Source organism: Platichthys flesus, chromosome 17, assembly GCF_949316205.1.
Source record: "Platichthys flesus chromosome 17, fPlaFle2.1, whole genome shotgun sequence".
NCBI classification, from domain to species: domain Eukaryota; kingdom Metazoa; phylum Chordata; class Actinopteri; order Pleuronectiformes; family Pleuronectidae; genus Platichthys; species Platichthys flesus.
In genome coordinates, this window is record NC_084961.1 from 18,648,609 (window position 1) to 18,667,740 (window position 19,132).

Below are 19,132 nucleotides of genomic sequence, written 5' to 3' on the forward strand. Positions count from 1 at the left end.
TATGCAGCGTGCGGACACAGCACCCCGTCCATGAGGCGTTGGAAAGTGGCCGGAGCCCCGAATAACCCGAACGGCAGTGTGACAAATTGGTATAACCCGTACGGAGTCGCAAAGGCTGTTTTCTCCTTAGACTCTGGAGATAGGGGAATTTGCCAGTAGCCTTTGGTCAGATCCAATGTGGAGAAAAAACATGCAGTGCCTAGCCGATCCAGGAGATCGTCGACCCGGGGCATTGGATATGCATCAAACCGTGAGACATCGTTCACCTTGCGGTAGTCCACGCAGAACCGTACAGACCCATCCTTCTTGGCGACAAGAAGGATGGGGCTGCACCAGGCACTGCCAATTCTTCCTGAACAATTTTCCTTTTACGTTCAGGAAGCCTATAGGGTCGTGAACGCACACTCACCCCAGGGGAAGTCTCAACGTGATGTTGTATGAGCTTCGTGCGGCCTGGCAAGGGGGAAAACACGTCAGCAAAATGCTGCTGCAACAAGGCAATCTCTGCTCTCTGGGCCGGGGAGAGATGGTCATCACAAGGGAGCGAGGCCGGATTGATAGAATTTGGTACCTCGGGTCCCAACTCATCTCTTTTGCTCACCAGCGACACCAGAGAAACAGGCTCTGCCTCTCTCCACGCTTTAAGGAGGTTGAGGTGGTATATCTGTGTGGCTCCATCCCTGTCAGAACGCACAACCTCGTAATCGACATCCCCACCCGCCGTGTGACCACAAAGGGCCCTTGCCACTTGGCGAGTAATTTAGAGCTAGAAGAGGGAAGTAATACAAGTACTTTTTCTCCCGGTGTAAATTGTCTAAGCTTGGCTCCTCTGTTGTTCAGGCGCTGTTGACGTGCCTGGGCCTGGAGCAAATTCTCCCATGATAACCGCCCCAGTGTGTGGAGGTTTGCTCTCAAGTCCAGGACGTACTGAATTTCGTTCTTACTGGGGCTTGGACCTTCCTCCCAGTTTTCTCTAAGTAGGTCCAGTATGCCCCGTGGTTTTCTGCCAAACAAAAGTTCAAAGGGAGAAAATCCTGTGGAGGCCTGGGGTACCTCCCGCACTGCAAACAACAGAGGATCAAGCCATTTAGCCCAATTGCGCTCGTCTTCGTGAATGAACTTACGGATCATGGATTTCAATGTCTTATTCAGGCGCTCGACCAGCCCATCAGTCTGTGGGTGGTACACACTGGTCCGAATAGATTTGACTCCCAGTAATCCGTAGAGTTCTTTAAGTGTTCGTGACATAAACGAGGTGCCTTGGTCAGTCAGGATCTCTTTTGGGATCCCGACTCGGGAGATGACCTGAAACAGTGCCTGCGCAACACTCTTTGCAGAGATGGTGCGCAGCGGCACTGCCTCTGGATATCGCGTTGCATAATCCACCAGGACCAACACAAAGCGATACCCACGTGCAGATGGGTGAAATGGCCCGATGAGGTCCATACCAATGCGCTCAAATGGAATCTACATTAATGGTAGCGGGCGCAATGGCGCTCTCGGGATGGCTGGTTGGTTCACCAGTTGACATTCACGGCAAGACGCGCACCAGCTGCGCACCTCCCCGCGAATGCCACGCCAATAGAATCGGGTCATTATCCGGCTTAGTGTTTTATCATACCCCAGGTGACCAGCCATTGGGTTAAAATGAGCCGCCTGGAAAACGATTTCCCGACGGCTTTTAGGCACCAGCAACTGGGTGGTTTCTCCTCCTAATTGAGTGTCACGACTCACACGGTATAGCCTGTCCCTGATCAATGAAAAATATGGGAACGTCTGCGCAGCGTCAGGGCGCACCATGTGAACATCAATTTGTATCACCTGATCAAAGGCTGAGCGTAGAGTGTCATCCCGAGACTGTTCGAGTAGAAATCTTCCATGGTGTGAAATTCACTGCTGGTTCCTCCCCCCTGTCTGCAGTGTCGGACAACCTCGCGTCACCTCTGCGCGCAGCGCACACGTCCCTGTCTGTCGTGAGCGCACCCCCACACATTGCCCCACTACAAAATGAAACCCCGGCCAATCAGTCCCCAGGATTAGGGGGTTCGTCAGTCGGGAGCTAGACGCGACCTTTATTCTATTCTTTTTCCCCTGGTGTCTAATTTCCGCTGTCACCATCGGGTATCTGTGAATATCCCTCCACCAAAGCACCGGGTCGAAGCAGGTTCTGGTGAATAATGGACTGCATGCAGCCTGAGTCCACCATAGCCTGATGTACAGCCCCCTGAATTCTTACCGGGATGCTGTATGTCGCTCCCGGACCGGGGAAGGGTGTTGCAGGGCCGTCAACCCGGATCACTTGCCCCACCTCCATGAGGGGGCACGCCTCCCGGAAGTGTCCGAGCTGTCCGCACCTCCAACACTCCTGCCCAGACATCCGAGGCGTCCCCTGCGGGTTGGGAGCGGTGCCTGTAGCGGCTGGGACCTGCGAGTGAAAGAACCGAGACAAAACAGGGTTAACACGGGGATCAGGTGGGCCACGCCCCGGGTTATGGGACTGAGGAGGGCCCCTTCGCCGAGGGGCTGGGGTCGGTCGGGTCCGGGTGGGGGAGCGGTTGCCTCCGCCCTGGCCGTCAGGATGTACAGCGAGGTGGTCTTCCGCGAGAGTGACGGCCGCTTCCAGCGTCGCTGGTCGATGATATCGCACCCACGCCGAGGTCCGGTCCGGTAGCCCCCACACAAACTGTTCCAGGACCACCTTCCCCAGCATCGTGTCCTCCGCTGAGGAGCCCCCGGGCTGCAGCCACCGTGTAGCCGCATCACGCAGCTGTTGCGCGAAGGCGAACGGCCGGTCCTCCCCCAGCCTGGCGTCCCGGAGCCTCCGGCGATAGTCCTCCGGCGTAGCCCCAGCCAGTCCAGCACTGCCCTCCTGATGTGCCGGTAGTCGGCTCTCGCTGCCAGGGGCAGCCCCAGCGCCGCCGTCTGTGCCTCCCCCGACAGCAGGGGAAGGAGCCGCACTGCCCACTCCTCCGCTGGCCACTCGCACGCCGCCGCCGTCGACTCAAACATTTCCATAAAGGGCTGCGGGTCGTCCACCTCCGACATCTTATGGAGGGTTATACCCGCCACCGGGGAGCGGGCCGCGGGGGACGGCGCTACGGTCGACTGGGAGAAGATATAATCCATCTGGCTCTGGAGCATCCCCAGGAACTGCCGATTAAATACGGCCTGCTCTCGCTGCATGGCCGCAACGCCCTCCATCATCTGGCCAAGCGCCACTGCCGGCTGTGTCGGGTTCTGGTCCCTCTCCTGTTCCATAACGATCCGGTTGGGCTCCAGTGTAACAAGAACCCCCTTGTCACCGTGGGTCAGTTGACAGGATACAGTGGAGATGCAGGTAAGGGTGCCTCAGTAGCTTATTTTTATTTCTCCAGACACTCGTACAAACATAAATCAAAACTTCTCGCATGCAACTCCTTATTCGCTTTGCAGCGTATCGTTGCTTCTCCGGGCGTGCACTGGCTCCTCCCGTGCCCGTCCCGAGCCCCAGCTCGCTACTGCTGATAAGGGGAGAGAGTCATTAGTGGAACTGGAACACCTGAGTACAATTAGACTCTCTCCCAGGCACCGATCCCAGCACCCCATCTCCACTCCCTCCCTCCTGTAGCCGACGCTGACCATCCCCCACTACCACAACTGTATATACGACAATTGTGCGCCCCAGGATGATGTGCACAGCAGGACAATGTGCGCAGATGTGCGACCCAGGATGATGTGCGCTGCAGGATGAAAATGCGCAGCACGATGATGTGCTCTGCAGGATGATGTGTGGTGATGATGATATGCGCAGCAGGATAGTGTGCGCAGCAGGATGATGTGCGCTGCACGATGATGTGCAGTGATGATGTGCAGTGATGATGTGCGCATCATCCTGTGGCGCACATCATCACCGCACATCATACTGCAGTGCACATCATCCTGCAGCGCACACTATCCTGCTGCGCATATCATCATCACCGCACATCATACTGCAGTGCACATCATCTTGCAGCGCACATCATCCTGCAGCGCACATCATTCTGGGGCCACATTGGCACACATCTTGCAGCGCACTGCCGGGCACATCGTCCAGCAGCGCACTTCATCCTGGTGGCACACTTCATCCTTCAGCACACTTCATCTTGCCGCGCACATCGTCCTGTGGCGCACATCGTCCTGCAGCGCACATCATCGTGCAGCGCACTTCATCCTGCGTCCTGCAGCGCACAGGACGATCAACGGCGCATCATCTGGCGCATCAACGGCGCACATCAACACTGTGTGTGTGTCTCTGAGAGAGTGAGAAGAGCGGGGGGCGGAGCCCCGGCGACTGTGTGTGTGTGCTGTCCGCGACACGTTGCAGGTGGCGCCAATTTGCCAATTCCACAAACAGTGATTGATAAATAATAGAAAACCGCTTGACTTTTTTTTTTTTTAAGTGCTCGTGCCGCCCCCGAAATCAGTGAGTTCATGTCGTATATACAAAGAACTCTCTCTATATAAATATATATATTTATATAAATATAGATTAAGATTAAGATTAAGATATATTTATTTATCCCAAACACATGCACAGGCACACTCATGCAATTGTAGGGGAATTAAACCTCTGCTTTTAACCCATCTGGTGCAGGACACACAGAGCAGTGAGCGACCATGTACGGCGCCCTGGGAGCAGATGTTGGGGGAGTAAGGTGCCATGGTCAAAGGGCACTAGACAGGGTAGGGAGATTTAGGATTTTTTTTGGACAGATCAATCCATAGACCTTTTCTGCCCATAGTCCAAGTTTCTGCCACTGGTCCACCGCCTCTGTATGTTTACTCTGTATGCGTATGTTTATGTACATGTATAACAAAATGTAGTCTATTATTATTAAATTTCCCTCAAACCTTCACATAATAAATGTTTAGTCATTTAAATATTTTGATATATTTCTATATCCTCTTTTACAATATATTAGTTCAGAAATGTTTATATCTCCAGTAAATGTCTCCAGTTTGTTATGTTGTATTTATGATTATTCAATGTCTGTGGATGTACCAATTGACATGATATGCAAACATCTTCTATAATCTGGACTATGTGAGTGATTAAATTGTTTTTAGTTTTTTTTAGTTTTTTTCTACATTTCTTACATCTTTTTTTATCTTAATTTGTTGTTAAAACACACACTATACTTGTACTGTTTTGCCTCTAAACATGTTAGCTTGGGTTTTCACTCGATAAAAAATGAATCTAGTTGGAAATGACCTATTTACCAAATTATTTATATTTATGCAAAAATATCCAAAACAAAACAATGTCTGCTGTCCTGTGTAATTTATTCCATTGGAGATACACAGACCCCATCTTCAGGCGACACATGGTCGTGCAGTGTTCACGCTCACATAAATGAGTCTGCTGTCTACGTTCAGTGTACAGGGACAAACATTCATGCTCATAATAACTGCACCATATCATAAAAAGCAAAAGGATGGATGTTGATGATAGGTTACTCTGGAAACTTGATTCAGGATTTAAAGGCTGTGTCATGGTCGAGTCAAAACCGAGGAGCAACAACGCTTAGGTCATATAAAGAGATAAAACATTAATGGGCCCTTTCTCCTACAGAGGATCCAAGAAGTCAAGCAAAACCGATAACTGAACTGTCCAACATCAACCAGCAGAGAGAGAGGAAAACCATGTAGAGATCCACAGTGACATAAAGTGGAGGATAAATATATATATATAAAAAAAAAAAAAAAAAAATGATTCAATGGGCTTAAATAAGAAACATCAATCACTGAGTCAGTATGTAACCATGAAAATGTATTTTTAGCTTGTCAAGAGTATTATCTAAGTGCTTGTTGTTAGACTGATTAGACTGATGATTATACTTATGAAGGAATAAATACAAATGATGTTTGAAATAAAACGTTTTTTTTTTCATTTAAAAAAATCAATTGAATTCAGCTGTTTATGTGTTTTCCCCTGTTAGACGTTTTTTGGTGGTTTTTCCTGACTTTTGTTGAGGATGAGGGGCAGAGGATGTCAACTTTGTTAAGCCCTTTGAGACAAATTTTGACTTGTGAATATGGGCCCTACAATTACAATTTTATTGATTGATATTTCCTAATAAATAGGTAATTTAAAATGATCTTATGTAGGATATCCATGAAGAGTTGACAGAAAAAGACCATCAGAAGTGATTCTCACTGCATGGGGACAATACATCACTCCAATTATGAATCCTAACAAAAGCAACCCTACTGGAAACCAATCGACATGCCGACAGTGCAGCTTTAAGCCCCAATTGAAGACAGCGCCACAGCTTTGAGTCCAGCTGTATGACAGACGGAACAGATGGAGACTCCCTGATAGGCCAGAGGGTCTCAGCGAAGGGCTCGCTGCAGTTATCCATCCTCTTTGACTTCCTGATGCTGAACCCCGAATTGCATAGAGCAACAAAGGGCTGCTAATAGATGCACTGTATGAATGGGTGTGTGAATGGGTGAATGCAAAACTGTACTGTAAAGAGCTTTGCGTGGTCATCAAGACTAGAAAAGCGCTATATAAATACAAAACCATTTACCATTTAAGTACAATAATGACTATATGAAATGGACAGACTATATAGATTTATTGAAATAACAGTTGTGTTTTTTCATGTATAACATTTTTTACTTTATTATTGCTGTTGATTTCTTCCGATACGACTAAATAAGGCACATTAGTTGTATTTAGTGTGATGGTTTCCTTTTTTTTGTGTGTCCAGTCTTTTTGTATCTAAAAGACTGGAAGTTTCCCATAAAGTGCCTTAGTGATATACCATTTCAGATAAGAAAGAAACAATTTTAAGCTGGATAGATCTCTTTCACCTCAGCCTATTAGTTGTATGATAACAGCCCTGTTCAGGTGTTCAGTTGGCAGGGTAAAGGCATGAGGGCTGAGCACTGAACACTCCAGTGAATCCCACTAGCGATTCCAGTGACTCCCACTAGGTGTCAGCTCAAGCATGCATTCTGTGAGACCACCCCCCAGTCAAAGAACAATAGGGTGATTGGTGAATATTGCAAAGAGGGATGTATGTATAATACACAAAAACAAATACAGTAGCAAATGGAAGTTTTTGGTATCGCAGACAATCACCAATTTCAGATAAATCACACTCTAACTAATTTTATAATTATAGAATGGTTGTGTGGAGCAGAAACTCTGACACATTAGGGGTTTAGCTCTTACTAGCTATAAAAACAATCCAAAAATCAAGGTTTCAGGTATTTTATGATAATTTTAAGACTTTTGCCAAAGAGAATCTTGAGTTTCCTTTCCATTGAATCCCACTGTGTACGACTTCAAGGAGCCATACTACACCCAATTCATTTCCTCGTTAATCTATTTAAATATAGACAAGGTTAAAAAAACTGGTTACTGCAAACTGCATCATCCTTGAAGAATTAACATGTTTATAGCGGAGGGGAAATGACGAAACCTCCAAAAAGCTACAGTTTAAAAAGTCTCTGAATGTCAAAGAGGAGATGGAAGCAATAAAACAGACATCAAGCTCTAAGTCTCCAAATAAATGAAAGTTAGGTGTATTATATGTGTCTTAATTTGGTGGCAAACTACATCTGTGAACTAACTACAGTTAACTAAATAATTAAAATACAGCTGAATTATATTTTCAAAAAAAAGGGGAAGCTTGTATGAGAGGTGATTAGTGCCACACTGACTGGGAAGGAGGAGATCAATATTTAAAGAAAAACCTTTAGGCAAAGAAAGATTTATTTGTATAGAACTTTTTAACATTTTAATCAATTAGACATTTAAATCACTTTAAATAAAAAGCAACACATTAAAAATATGTTTGTATATACATCGCCCTTCTTCCTGCACTGACACCGATGCAAATACTGAGCATATTTGCTTTTGAGCGTTGCCATCAAATTGTATGAATATTATTATGTTTAATCATGATTATGAATTACTTATGTTCTTCTACAGTAGACTAATATTCCTCCAAATTCTTAATAATGATCAGACGTCGAGGTACACCTCTCGCTTCTCTGTGGCTTCAATCGCCCCTCATACTTCTCTTTCCGGTGGTCGGGGCTAATCCCACCTCCCTCCTGCCATCGGCACAGACACAAATGTTTCATTCTTTGCTCTGGTCTGAACATCCAGTAAAAACAGTGTCTCTCTAATCCAGCACTGGATCTGGCGACGGATCCAGAGACAGGTGTGATGAGGTTGGGATGAGAGGAGGAGGAAGAGGAGGAGGAGGAGGAGGAGGAGGAGAAGGAGAAGAGAGGACAACCGGCGCTGATTGGATGGGAAACTAAGGTAACCACCCTTGGTTTGTTCCAGCTTTGACAGAAACCTCTGAGCAGCAGACAGAGACATGGGGGAACTGTTGAGCGACGTGTCACTTCCCCTCTGAAGACACACGATGGAGAGGAAATCTAATCCGACATGAGCGTCATGGCTGCGCGCAGGCGACCAGGGGGAGATTTAGCGTGGCAGCGACACAGAGCAGGAAGCCCTCGGGTCATGGGGATGGAAGTGATGTGAGATCCCTTTAGTTGTCGTGTGTTTCAGACCGACTCCATTACGCACCAGCGCTTCCTCTCTTCTACCTGCTCGATGCTGAAAGACGACCCGTGCGCTCATGGGCTGTAATTAGGACGAAGCCGCATCACTCCTCCCGCTGGCTGCTGTCGTGGCTCCGCAGCACCACGGACAGCGACCATGACGCGCCTCCGCAGGAAGGCTCTCGTCGCGCTCTTCCTCTTCACGCTCTTCATCTTCGGCACCATGATGGGGCTACGGAGGCTCAAACCCAGCGACGGCTTCTCGGACATGGCCCCCGGCATGGATCTCATCGTGGAGCGGTCCGACCGGCTGCGGCTGGACGTGAAAGACTTGGCTGCGTCGCCGGGCCAGTTCCAAATGGGCAGCAGCGACACGAAGGTGGTCTTCAGCAGGTCCGACCGAGACTACAGCATCTTCTACGATGTGCACATATTCTACTACCTGTGGTACGGCTCCCCCAGCATGGACAACAAGTACATCCACTGGGATCATGTGCTGGTGCCACACTGGGACCCCAAGATCGCAGCTAGTCACGCTCAGGGAAGGCACACGCCACCAGAGGACGTCGCCTCAAGTTTCTACCCTGAGCTGGGACCCTACAGCTCCAGGGACCCAACGGTGCTCGAGTCCCACATGGCCCAGATAGAAGCGGCTGCAGCAGGTAACAGTTTGGGCAACGCTGGCTCTGCATGTTTGGCTTGTTGCGCTGTGTGTTGACACCACAGGGTTGACATCCTCCCGTTGCTGTAGGCGAAACTTAAGAGATCCTGGACTAGAATGTTGATATTGCACTAAAATGCAAAACCTTTAATGGCCTCATCTCTGCGGTGACTGAGATTGAGAGAAATGAAATATTATTTTGTAACCATCTTCAAACATCACAATTATGCACTTAAGAGTTTGGTCAGCCTAAAATGTACAGTGTCATTTGATTGAATGAATCAGGTACCAATGGTGTTTATTTAGTCTCAAACGTCTCTTTCTCACCCATAACACAAGTAAATATTGCATTAACAACATGTAACATAAGTTTACACTGAAAAATGAAAGGGCAGGGAGTTAAAAGATGCCTCTCCGCTTGCAGTGATTGTTCTTTGTGCTTGCAAATATGTTTTTAACTCTTAATGATTGTCCTACAACTGATACTTAAATGTATATACAGCAGAAGAAAACAAAAGGTGAAAGGGGGAGCAACAGTGCTTAGAAATACATAATTTTTTTCAAAGTGTTCTGTAAATACTGAGTACCTGTGGGGTACGGCAGTGGGAAGCAAAGTGGACGTTTGGGAGAATGGGTGTCAACAACCTCTTCCAGTCCTGTAATAAACAGTAATTGTATGCTTAGAAAGAACGGCATAACTTCGCTTGCCATTAACAAGTACAACAAATTTTTTTGTAGAATTAATATGTAAATATAAAGTCAACATAACTCTCTCATAACAGTTGTATTTAATTACCTTATGGTTTGAGACAATGTTCTAAGATCTACCAGGTTGAGATGGAAAGAAAGGGTCAATAGCGATATTGTAAAATAAATATTCCTCTGGATGTCCTCCCCTCTGCTCCATGCCGCTGTTGTAGGGGTGTTGGTGTTGTCCTGGTATCCTCCTGGGGTGGCCGACGACCACGGGGAGCCCACGGAGGACCTGGTTCCCGCAGTCATGGACGCTGCCCACAGGCACAGCATCAAGGTAACTGGTGAGACAACCGGTATGTTTTTTCCTTTCTGATGATTTACTGAATGAGTGAATGGCTTCCCGGTGACAATGAATTGTGTGGTAGTACATGACAAAGCTGAAAATGTTCATACATTCAGCATGGAAATTAGAAAGCTACTTTGATATAATTCATGTTGGTTGTCATATAATATAAATATGGGTCTAAAAGTTCTAATCTGACATACAACTAACAGGTCATTGATAGGTCACATGCTCATTTTGAATAGCGGCAATAAAAAATTGAAATATTAATGTTTATTTGACAAAAAGTCAATCTTAATTGTGCCCAGACTGGGCCAGTGTAGGCTTATAGGACAGCCTGATAAAACCAGTAAAGTGAGTTTAATGAAGATAAAGTGACAAAGAATGTTTGTTTTGTTCTTCATATTAAACTGGAGCATTTCTAAAGGAGTTCTCAGACAAGAACTGTCGGTGAGAGCAATATCAAGAACATAGAAGCCTTGTTACATAGTGATGAATGATGTGTTTGTGAATGTTGCCCCAATGCGTTCCTTCTCTTTAATATCTCGGCGTTCAAAAGGTGCTTCTTGCCTTGACCACTAGCTAATAGTTAGTTGGCTCGTAAATAAACAACTGTGTCTGGGAAGCTATTCGGCAATTAGTCACAATAAGCTAGCAGGTTGACAGATTAACAGTCAGTCACCAGTAGGGGTCGTAACATTCTTGTTGTTAATTACACGTACATGAGTCCGTTTGGTGCGTAGGTTGTGCATGTTCTCAGATATTACTGCAACACATACGCAAGTTGCTATACCCACATATAGGTCGGGGCAGCAGGGGGTCCAGGGGCACGTCATCAGAGACAGAAATTGTGGAGCCGCATTGGCAGAGAAAGAGAAGTAAACCTTTTCGCAATGTGTCTTATTCAGGGTTCTGAGATATCCCCCTTTGCGTTTTCTGTCTTGATCTCATCATTAGCCAAATGTTGATCTCTTCAAGTGTCGCCATCTTTGTGTTTACCGCTTGCACGTCCGGAAGTGGCAGAAAGATCGGTCTGAGTCAAAGATCGTAAGGCACATTGCACTTTAATCTGGAGTCTGACTTCTGTGATCTGTCCTCTACAGGAATTCTACAGTAACACGTGTAGTACCCAAGGAAGTACATGCACACTAATGTTCATGATGCAGCCGCTTGCTGAAGCGTCAACTTGGTTAAACAACAAGTGTATCGTGGGCCTAAGCTAACTGTCTGCCCACTGTCAGTTAGCAAACTACAAAGTTAATAAAAGAAACATATCTGTTCAATATTAAGGGGCATGTAGCCCCATCTGTCTTAAGAGACAGTTTTAAAGTTTAGGATGTTGGAGGCTCTGTACCATTGATATTCAATAACTGTGAGAAACCTTTTATGGAGTAGTTTGTATTGAATCACCCCAGAGTTACATCAAAGTACAGTGAAAAACAGCCAAGGCTTAAATACATTCCTTTAAGAGGGTGTCCTTCCTTTTGAACTTCGACAGATTTTTGAGAAATTTGAAAAAAGAAAATAGTAGTTTATATATTTCTATCCACCACTCATGAAAATCAAGGACTTTCAGTGTCAAGATAAACTGCTGGTGGCAGTTACGCGCCATCAAAATATTGCAGAGGTGGACACAACCACGCCATATTTTAAGACACACAAGTAAATATGCAATTTAAACATCATGGATGCTCTTTCTGAGACTACCGAAGAGACTCATATCATGCGCTGCCTTGCACAAGGTCTAAGACAAGACCTGATGTGTGTCAAGCCCCTTAATTCAAGTCTTGCAGCTGCATTGCCTGCTGCTCGACTGAGATGACTGATGATCAAGAAATGTGTCCCTGTATCAATGTTGATGCTCTGACCTGAAAACCTGACATTTAAAGTTGTATGGACATTGCAGAGAGATGGAAATGTTGTGCTATCAGACATGTTCTAACTGAGCCAAAGACTTAGAGTGCTTTAGGGTAGATTTAGCCTTTCAGTGCACAATTCCATCTCACAAAGTCGTTTGTCCTTAAACACTGAGGGGTTTCAGATACCACAGAGCCACAAGATGCTGAAGTTGCTCCAGACAGGGGCAGCACAGGCTGTAGATTGAGCATCGACAGGACAGAGGAGCTTTCCGTCACTCTACTTTCACGCTCCTTATAAGGAAGTCTTAAACTGAGAACTGGGTCTCTCTGTGTGTCTCAGTCAGACTTACACAACAGTGTGTATCTCACAGCTGACCTGAGGGCTAATACTCCAGTGTTTCAGTGCACCAGAGCCGCCGCTGACAAAATGCAGGCTGAAGTCTGTGTGTATGATCAGTGATGTGTGTGTCTACCCTTCCTCTGCAAGGGTCATACATGTATACCTTCAGACATCACATCGTTGGATATCAGGATTTTTACACAGATTCAAAAGTGGGTTTAGGTGTAACGATTGAACATCCTTGTGAACTGTGTGTCTAAAGCAGGCCATTGGTGTCAGAGAAATCGGTCAGCACATCCCAGATGACAGACAGGAGGACACGGGCTGATCTATAATCCCCTCCAGCCCCCCACCCTCTCTAATTAAACATGGATTGACCCCGTTTGCTCAGTGAAAAGCAGACAAAATTTCAACTTTAGTCGAGCAGTAACGTTCTACGTTCTAAGCAGAGAGACTTATATAAGGGGACAAGGAATCTCTTTGGTTTTAATGATGTTACGCCTTTAATACAACCTATTTGACCATAGATTAGATTTCAACATATACAAAGTAATGGGCCTTATTTGCTTTTTTTCAATCCACTAGATGTGCTTTTACTGAAAACACGTGACTGTCATTACCACCAGGTCTTGTGACAATTACCTTATTTACCATGTTCTGACCTCACACACCATGTCACTTACAACCATCTGGAGTTGTCCCATTATGGTCTATATCCACCATCAATACTAAATGAGAAATGGTTGGATCTTTTAGCACAACACACATCAGTGGAAAATCATCTGTGATACAAAGAAACAAGTCCCAAGAGTTCAATAAAGTCCACTCAACAATCCTCAAATCTCTCCTATTGCCGGTGAGTTAATGCTACAACATATATGTGACAAGGAAAGCAATGTAAGCGTTTAACTGTAGAGGAAAGAGGAGAAAAAAAGAAAAGCAAAAAAAGAAGCAAAGCAGAGAAGAAAAAGAGAAAAAAGAACAAACTGTAAAATGTATGCAAGTGGAGGTATGTATATAAATTAAGCTAACAAAACAAAACGCCACACCCATCCTGGAAAGCCCCATGAATGTATACAAACCGATTCTACTTACTCTTACCTTGTCTTGTTTGTTTGTCTTTATATTATATTTTATATATTTGTTTTCTGTTTATTTTATTATTATCATTTGTATTACTATCATGATTTATTTCTTCTTTTTGTTTGTCTCTTTTTACACACACTGTGTCCTACTACCTATCAAACCTTTGAATGTTAACTCTGAGATTGCTTCATAGTCTGGATTGACAGTAACAGAAAATCTTGGAAATAAAGACACAGAGACCATAGCTTCCTTATGGGTCTCATCTGTCACAATGTTTTCTCTCTTGGTTCAAGGTTTGATTTTTTTTCTATAAGGTGTTTAGTTTCAAAGTTATTTGATGCTATAAAAACAGGGTCATGATTGACAGCTGAGACTGACTCACGATTGGTGGGCGGTTGTACTGGTCCGGTGTGACCTTGATGCCACAGCTCCAGATCACTACGGAGTCACCAGCACAAGATGCCAGTGGGAGGAGGTGGAGATGCTTTGTCCATGTTTAGGTTCAGTCATTGGTGTGGATGGATGCTATAACTTTGCTTCAGATGAGGGCTCTTCATTATCTCAAGAGCAGCCAAACATTGGTAAAAACTGTTCAGGAGGCTTGTTTTCTGTGGCAGCATGTTCACACCTGAGGCTTGGAATGTAAATATGAGTCTCTCAGCATCACACCACATGGGTACAGATGAAAACAATCTTTTCATCTGCATCCACCTCCGGCTTCATCGGCCAGGAACAGATTGAACTGCATCTTACATCTCTGGTCTTTCATAATTTCCAACAAGTAGTCGAGACGGCTGAGAAGCCCGAGCCCAGGCGCCAAATGCTGCCACGTTGTCATGGAAACTGTTTATGAAGACCTTGCAGCCTCTTTTGAGAGATAGAGTGGGCGTTGAGCTTTCAGTGTTTGTGGCTCTATAGCTCTGTAAATGATTCACTGTGCTGCAGGAGACCTTTCCTCTCTCTGTGTCTGACGAAAACAAGCATACAATAGTTTTCTTCAGCTTTTTCATGGACGGCAATGGCCATCCATCCCTCAACTCTCCAGTCCTGTGAGAGAACATAATCCTGTTCTCGATGAACACCACTGGTTTTATTGATTGTGTCACGGATAGAAGCTAAAATTCCCACTGGATCACTCAGCAGATGTTCTTTTAATTTTTCTGTAGTCCCGAGAGTCGGCTAAATCCGGATTTCGGAGACACTCTGAGTCAATGGAAAAGATCCAAACTCCGCTCAAAGTGTTGACAGATGAGATAACAATACGGGACACGGCTGCAGGGATGGTGAGCATCTGCTTCACTTGCTCCCTGCTCCACCTCCCTCTCACCTACATTCTCCAGAAATCCTCAGTATCCTGCAGGCTGCACTTGGCCTCTCGCTGCCCTTCTGTCTCTTTCCATTATACCACAGGAGAAAGACACAGTTTGCCTGCCTGTCTGTGTGCATGCAAGAATCTAAAGCACACTCAGTCTCACTTCATCAAATTCACAATTTAAATAGTCCCCATCCAATGTTAATATTCTCAATTTAAAATAAGATCTAGCTGCGTATCTGCAACCTTGAACAATGTTAAAACAATTTAGCTTTTTGTGCAGTGCAGTTCGACAAAGACTTCCCCCCTTAGATCTTACTGTGGTGCGAAGCTCTGACTGTAGGTCTATGAACTTGACATGTCAGTGCCACACTCTCATTTGCCCTGACTCAGCCTGTCGTGACTCAGATGATACCATCTCTCATACGTTCACTGTACCTGCTGCACTTCTTTAACAAACCTAACTGCTGCCTGCGTGTTGAATTATAACAACGAGTAGAACAGCAGACTCAGCGTATGTTAGCCTGAGGGTATTATTCCTGATACCTGTGACCTGAGTACCTTATGAATTTCATCTCACTGTCATGTCTTATTTATGTTACAATATAAATATGATATATATTTATTTTATTTTTTTGTAGAAAAGAATACCCACAGGGCAACAAAACAAGTATCACAATGAAACTTTCAATTTAATATTTTGTAGAATATAACTGAAAACTGTGTTATGCTTACATCCACATTTTTTTATGTTATTAAGCCGTGTACTCAAGGTCCAAATGGTGCACAATAGGGATTAACATATTTCACATATTCACTCTATCTTGGGAAATGGACTTATTTTTAACGTATAGCTTTAGATACTGTTATCCATTGTTAAGCCTACAATTTAAACAACACTTAAAACTACAAGCAGAAATATGTATAGCCTATGGGGTCCCAGCCTCATCAATTTATCGATTATTTTATCATATTATTTAAAAAAGAATTAAAGAAAAAGGCCATTATTGTTAATAGACTGAATGAACATACCAAACTCCACATCCAGATTGAACTTGGCCAAAGTTGTGAGAATAACGATGGAGATTATGACCCCCTTTCTTCAGTACTGCTAAGGGATAGAAGCATTTCACCACAGTGTAATGTAAATCCATCATATGCTGTGTCCCTGCCAGGATTTGATGTAGGGACTAATTTGGATAAAAAATTGATTCAGTGTTCTTGCATGCTGAGATTCCACATGTGGCAGCAAAGCAACTAAAGGACATAATTAGCATTTGCTATTTATAAACAGTGTGGGCCCTGGACAGGATGAATGAATGAAATGAAAACTGTGCCGGTCTGAATCTACGTCTTGTTTGGCATTAGTTTGCACCGCTGGGTATAAAATAGGGTTCTGTGTGTCGGTGGAGGATTTGTATTGGCTTCTTTTCAAACTAGTAGGACTGTTCCTGAATGGGAGCAGATCTGTCCTCTGTCTTATATCCTGATCTCAATGCTTTCAGGATCTGGTTCCAGCCAAAGAAAACTCCTCACTCAAAACTGTGACAGCACACTGGAGTTTACAATGAGCATGACATTGTCACAATGTGGAGCAGTTTGACAATTGAGAACAAAAACATGGATCCCCTGTGGAATACGCACCTCCAGAATCAACACTTCAGTCAACACTGATCCACAAAGAGTGTGGTGAAATTACTAGAGTTTTCCACAGACCACTAATTAGATATTCCCCTCATACTGGCTGTCCATCAAAACAAATAATATACTAGGATAATGAGCAGCAAGATTTGAATTTGAAATTGAATGCATTACCTTTTTATTTGTCAGCTCTTTTTGAATTAATGTTCTGCTCTATGGTCTTTAATTCAATATCCATGTTTGAATGTATCTTTTTCCAGGTGGCCTTTCACATACAGCCATACAAAGGACGGACGGACCAGAGCATGCATGACAACATCAAATACATCACTGACAAGTAAGCCTTGTTTTTCTGGTTCCACTGTCCTCTGTGCTTGATTTGAAGCCCTTAATTCTCCAAAGGGTCGAAGCTCTGCCTGTTGTCTCAGTGGCCGCTACCCATCAATCAGTAGTTATGTGTTGAAACATGACGCCTGATAAGGGAAGAGGAGGAACAGGTAGTTAAATATAGATTTCTCCCTTGTGATCCTCCTGTCATGGATCAGCGGATATCTCCTGCTCTGACTTCAAGCAGCCTGATTGTGTGTCAAAGGGAACTTGTCTCTTTTTCTATCTATAAAAATAATTTCAACGTTCACTCTTTTTTATTTTAACGCAACTGATGTTTAAAAGATGACGGCTGTAAGAGAGAGGCGTGGAGGTTATTCATGAAACATTTCATCTAATATCATATTCCTCAGTGGGCTGAAGAAGAACACAGCGTCTCTGATGCCGTGTTTACAATGACACAGACTGGAGTTAAATCATAGCTTGAGTTCTGATGTCTGGGCTTATATTGCTGGCAGTATGTTGGGAAACCTGCTGTGTTTACTGTCCATATGAAGCTAAGCAAACATTTGAGAAATAGAAAGACACAATAATTTATGTAATGCGTGCAATTTCTGAATTCATGACACAAAGTCAACCTGTGACATTTAGCTGTATCAAACGTGTAACACTTAAAATAGACCAGAGTCAATATGATCAAAAGCGTCTATAGACCTCTTATCTGGTGATAGCACTGATTCTTGATTCAAGGTTTTCCATTAAGAGCATGTGAACCTGAGTTCACACACAGAGTTTACACTTTCAGAGTGATCCGATCTCACTCTACACGACTTCCTGTCTTTTGATTGGGACAGTCGTGAGGTAACACTACATGACTGAGTGGCGTCAGTGTCACAGAGAGAAATGATCAGGTGTCGTCCTACAACAGAATGACATATGGTGGAGGAGTGGTGAAAGATCAATTGTAAAGAACACAGATCGGCTTGGGGAACATTTCTTTGTTCAAACCCATCCGAGCCAAAGAGAAAACCGAACCTGATGCAGTTAACGAAAGCTGCACTGAGTTTGTGTTTAAATGTCCCTCACATGCATTTGCAGAGTGCAAGTGTTATAATATGTGTTGGTTTTCTAATATCATCAACTTTGCTTATATGATCTGCACAGTATCAAAATGTATGCAGAGGAAGCTGGAACATTAAGTCCTCTCTTCTTTTTCCCAGGTATGGAAAACATGGCGCCTTCTACAGATTCCGGTCCAGCACAGGGCGGGTCCTGCCTCTGTTTTATGTCTACGACTCCTACCTGACGCCGCCAGAGTCCTGGGCAGACCTCCTGACAGCCAAGGGCTCCCACAGCATCAGGGGCACACCTTACGATGGCATTTTCGTGGCCCTCATCGTCGAGGAGCGCCACAAACATGACATCCTGGCCAGTGGCTTCGATGGCATATACACCTACTTTGCCTCCAACGGTTTCTCCTTTGGTTCGTCCCACCAGAACTGGAAAGCCATCAAGGCCTTCTGCGATGGAAACAATCTGCTGTTCATCCCCAGTGTCGGCCCAGGGTACGTAGACACCGCTGTTCGGCCATGGAACAACCATAACACCAGGAACAGGGTGAATGGACGATACTACGAGACATCCTTGCAAGCAGCTCTGTCTGTCAGACCAGAAATTGTCACCATTACTTCCTTCAATCAATGGCATGAAGGAACGCAGATAGAGAAGGCTGTGCCCAAGAAAACAGTGACCCGTTTGTACCTAGACTACCAACCCAACCAGTCTGACCACTACCTGGAGCTCACACGTCAGTGGGCCGAGAACTTTAACAAGGAGAAAGACAAGTGGTTGATGTGAACGTGGTTTTATTTCCCTGGTAGATGTGTTGGGGGGGAATCGGATACGACAAGACGTCAGCTCTCACTGTAGAAAAACAACTTAACATTTGTACATCTTCCTTTTTTTCTCCACTTCAGAACACCACTGACGAGCTTTCCCCCAAATATCCACTCTGACCACATTGTTTTTAATCACTAACATTTTTGTAAAGGTAAATAAGTTCACTGGTTTGTTGAATCGACAAGGTCACAGTGAAAGGGAATCATCTTTTTGAGGATAACAAATCAGTATGTGTTGTGACATCAAGAAAGTGTGGCTATGTACAGTAACTCTGCTCTTTTGGGTTTGGGGTTTTATTTTCTTATGATAGGGGACTGTTCTTGTCCTACGAATTCCTGTATTTCCTTGAGGACAAATTAAAAAGTGTCTGTTTACCAATGGAGAATCACTGTTTGATGTTGAGTGGTAGCAAATGTAA

General features: G+C 44.7%; 1 protein-coding gene across 1 annotated transcript; it reads left to right on the forward strand.

Annotated features, from left to right (window-relative positions):
- The first annotated feature begins 7,852 nt into the window (after nt 1-7,852).
- maneal (mannosidase endo-alpha like) lies at nt 7,853-19,087 on the forward strand. Its single transcript, XM_062409220.1, has 4 exons — nt 7,853-9,212; nt 10,132-10,241; nt 16,749-16,825; nt 18,036-19,087. Exons 1-4 carry the CDS (start codon nt 8,708-8,710, stop codon nt 18,670-18,672), a joined length of 1,329 nt encoding a protein of 442 aa, XP_062265204.1. The 5' UTR covers nt 7,853-8,707; the 3' UTR covers nt 18,673-19,087.
- Nucleotides 19,088-19,132: the final 45 nt, after the last annotated feature.

Bases quoted from the DNA above. Each gene is read 5' to 3' on its own strand.
- maneal (XM_062409220.1), top strand. From the start codon at position 8,708: ATGACGCGCCTCCGCAGGAAGGCTCTCGTCGCGCTCTTCCTCTTCACG. The intron at 9,213-10,131 runs GTAACAGTTTGG...CCGCTGTTGTAG, and splicing joins GATAGAAGCGGCTGCAGCAG to GGGTGTTGGTGTTGTCCTGG. The intron at 16,826-18,035 runs GTAAGCCTTGTT...TCTTTTTCCCAG, and splicing joins ATCAAATACATCACTGACAA to GTATGGAAAACATGGCGCCT.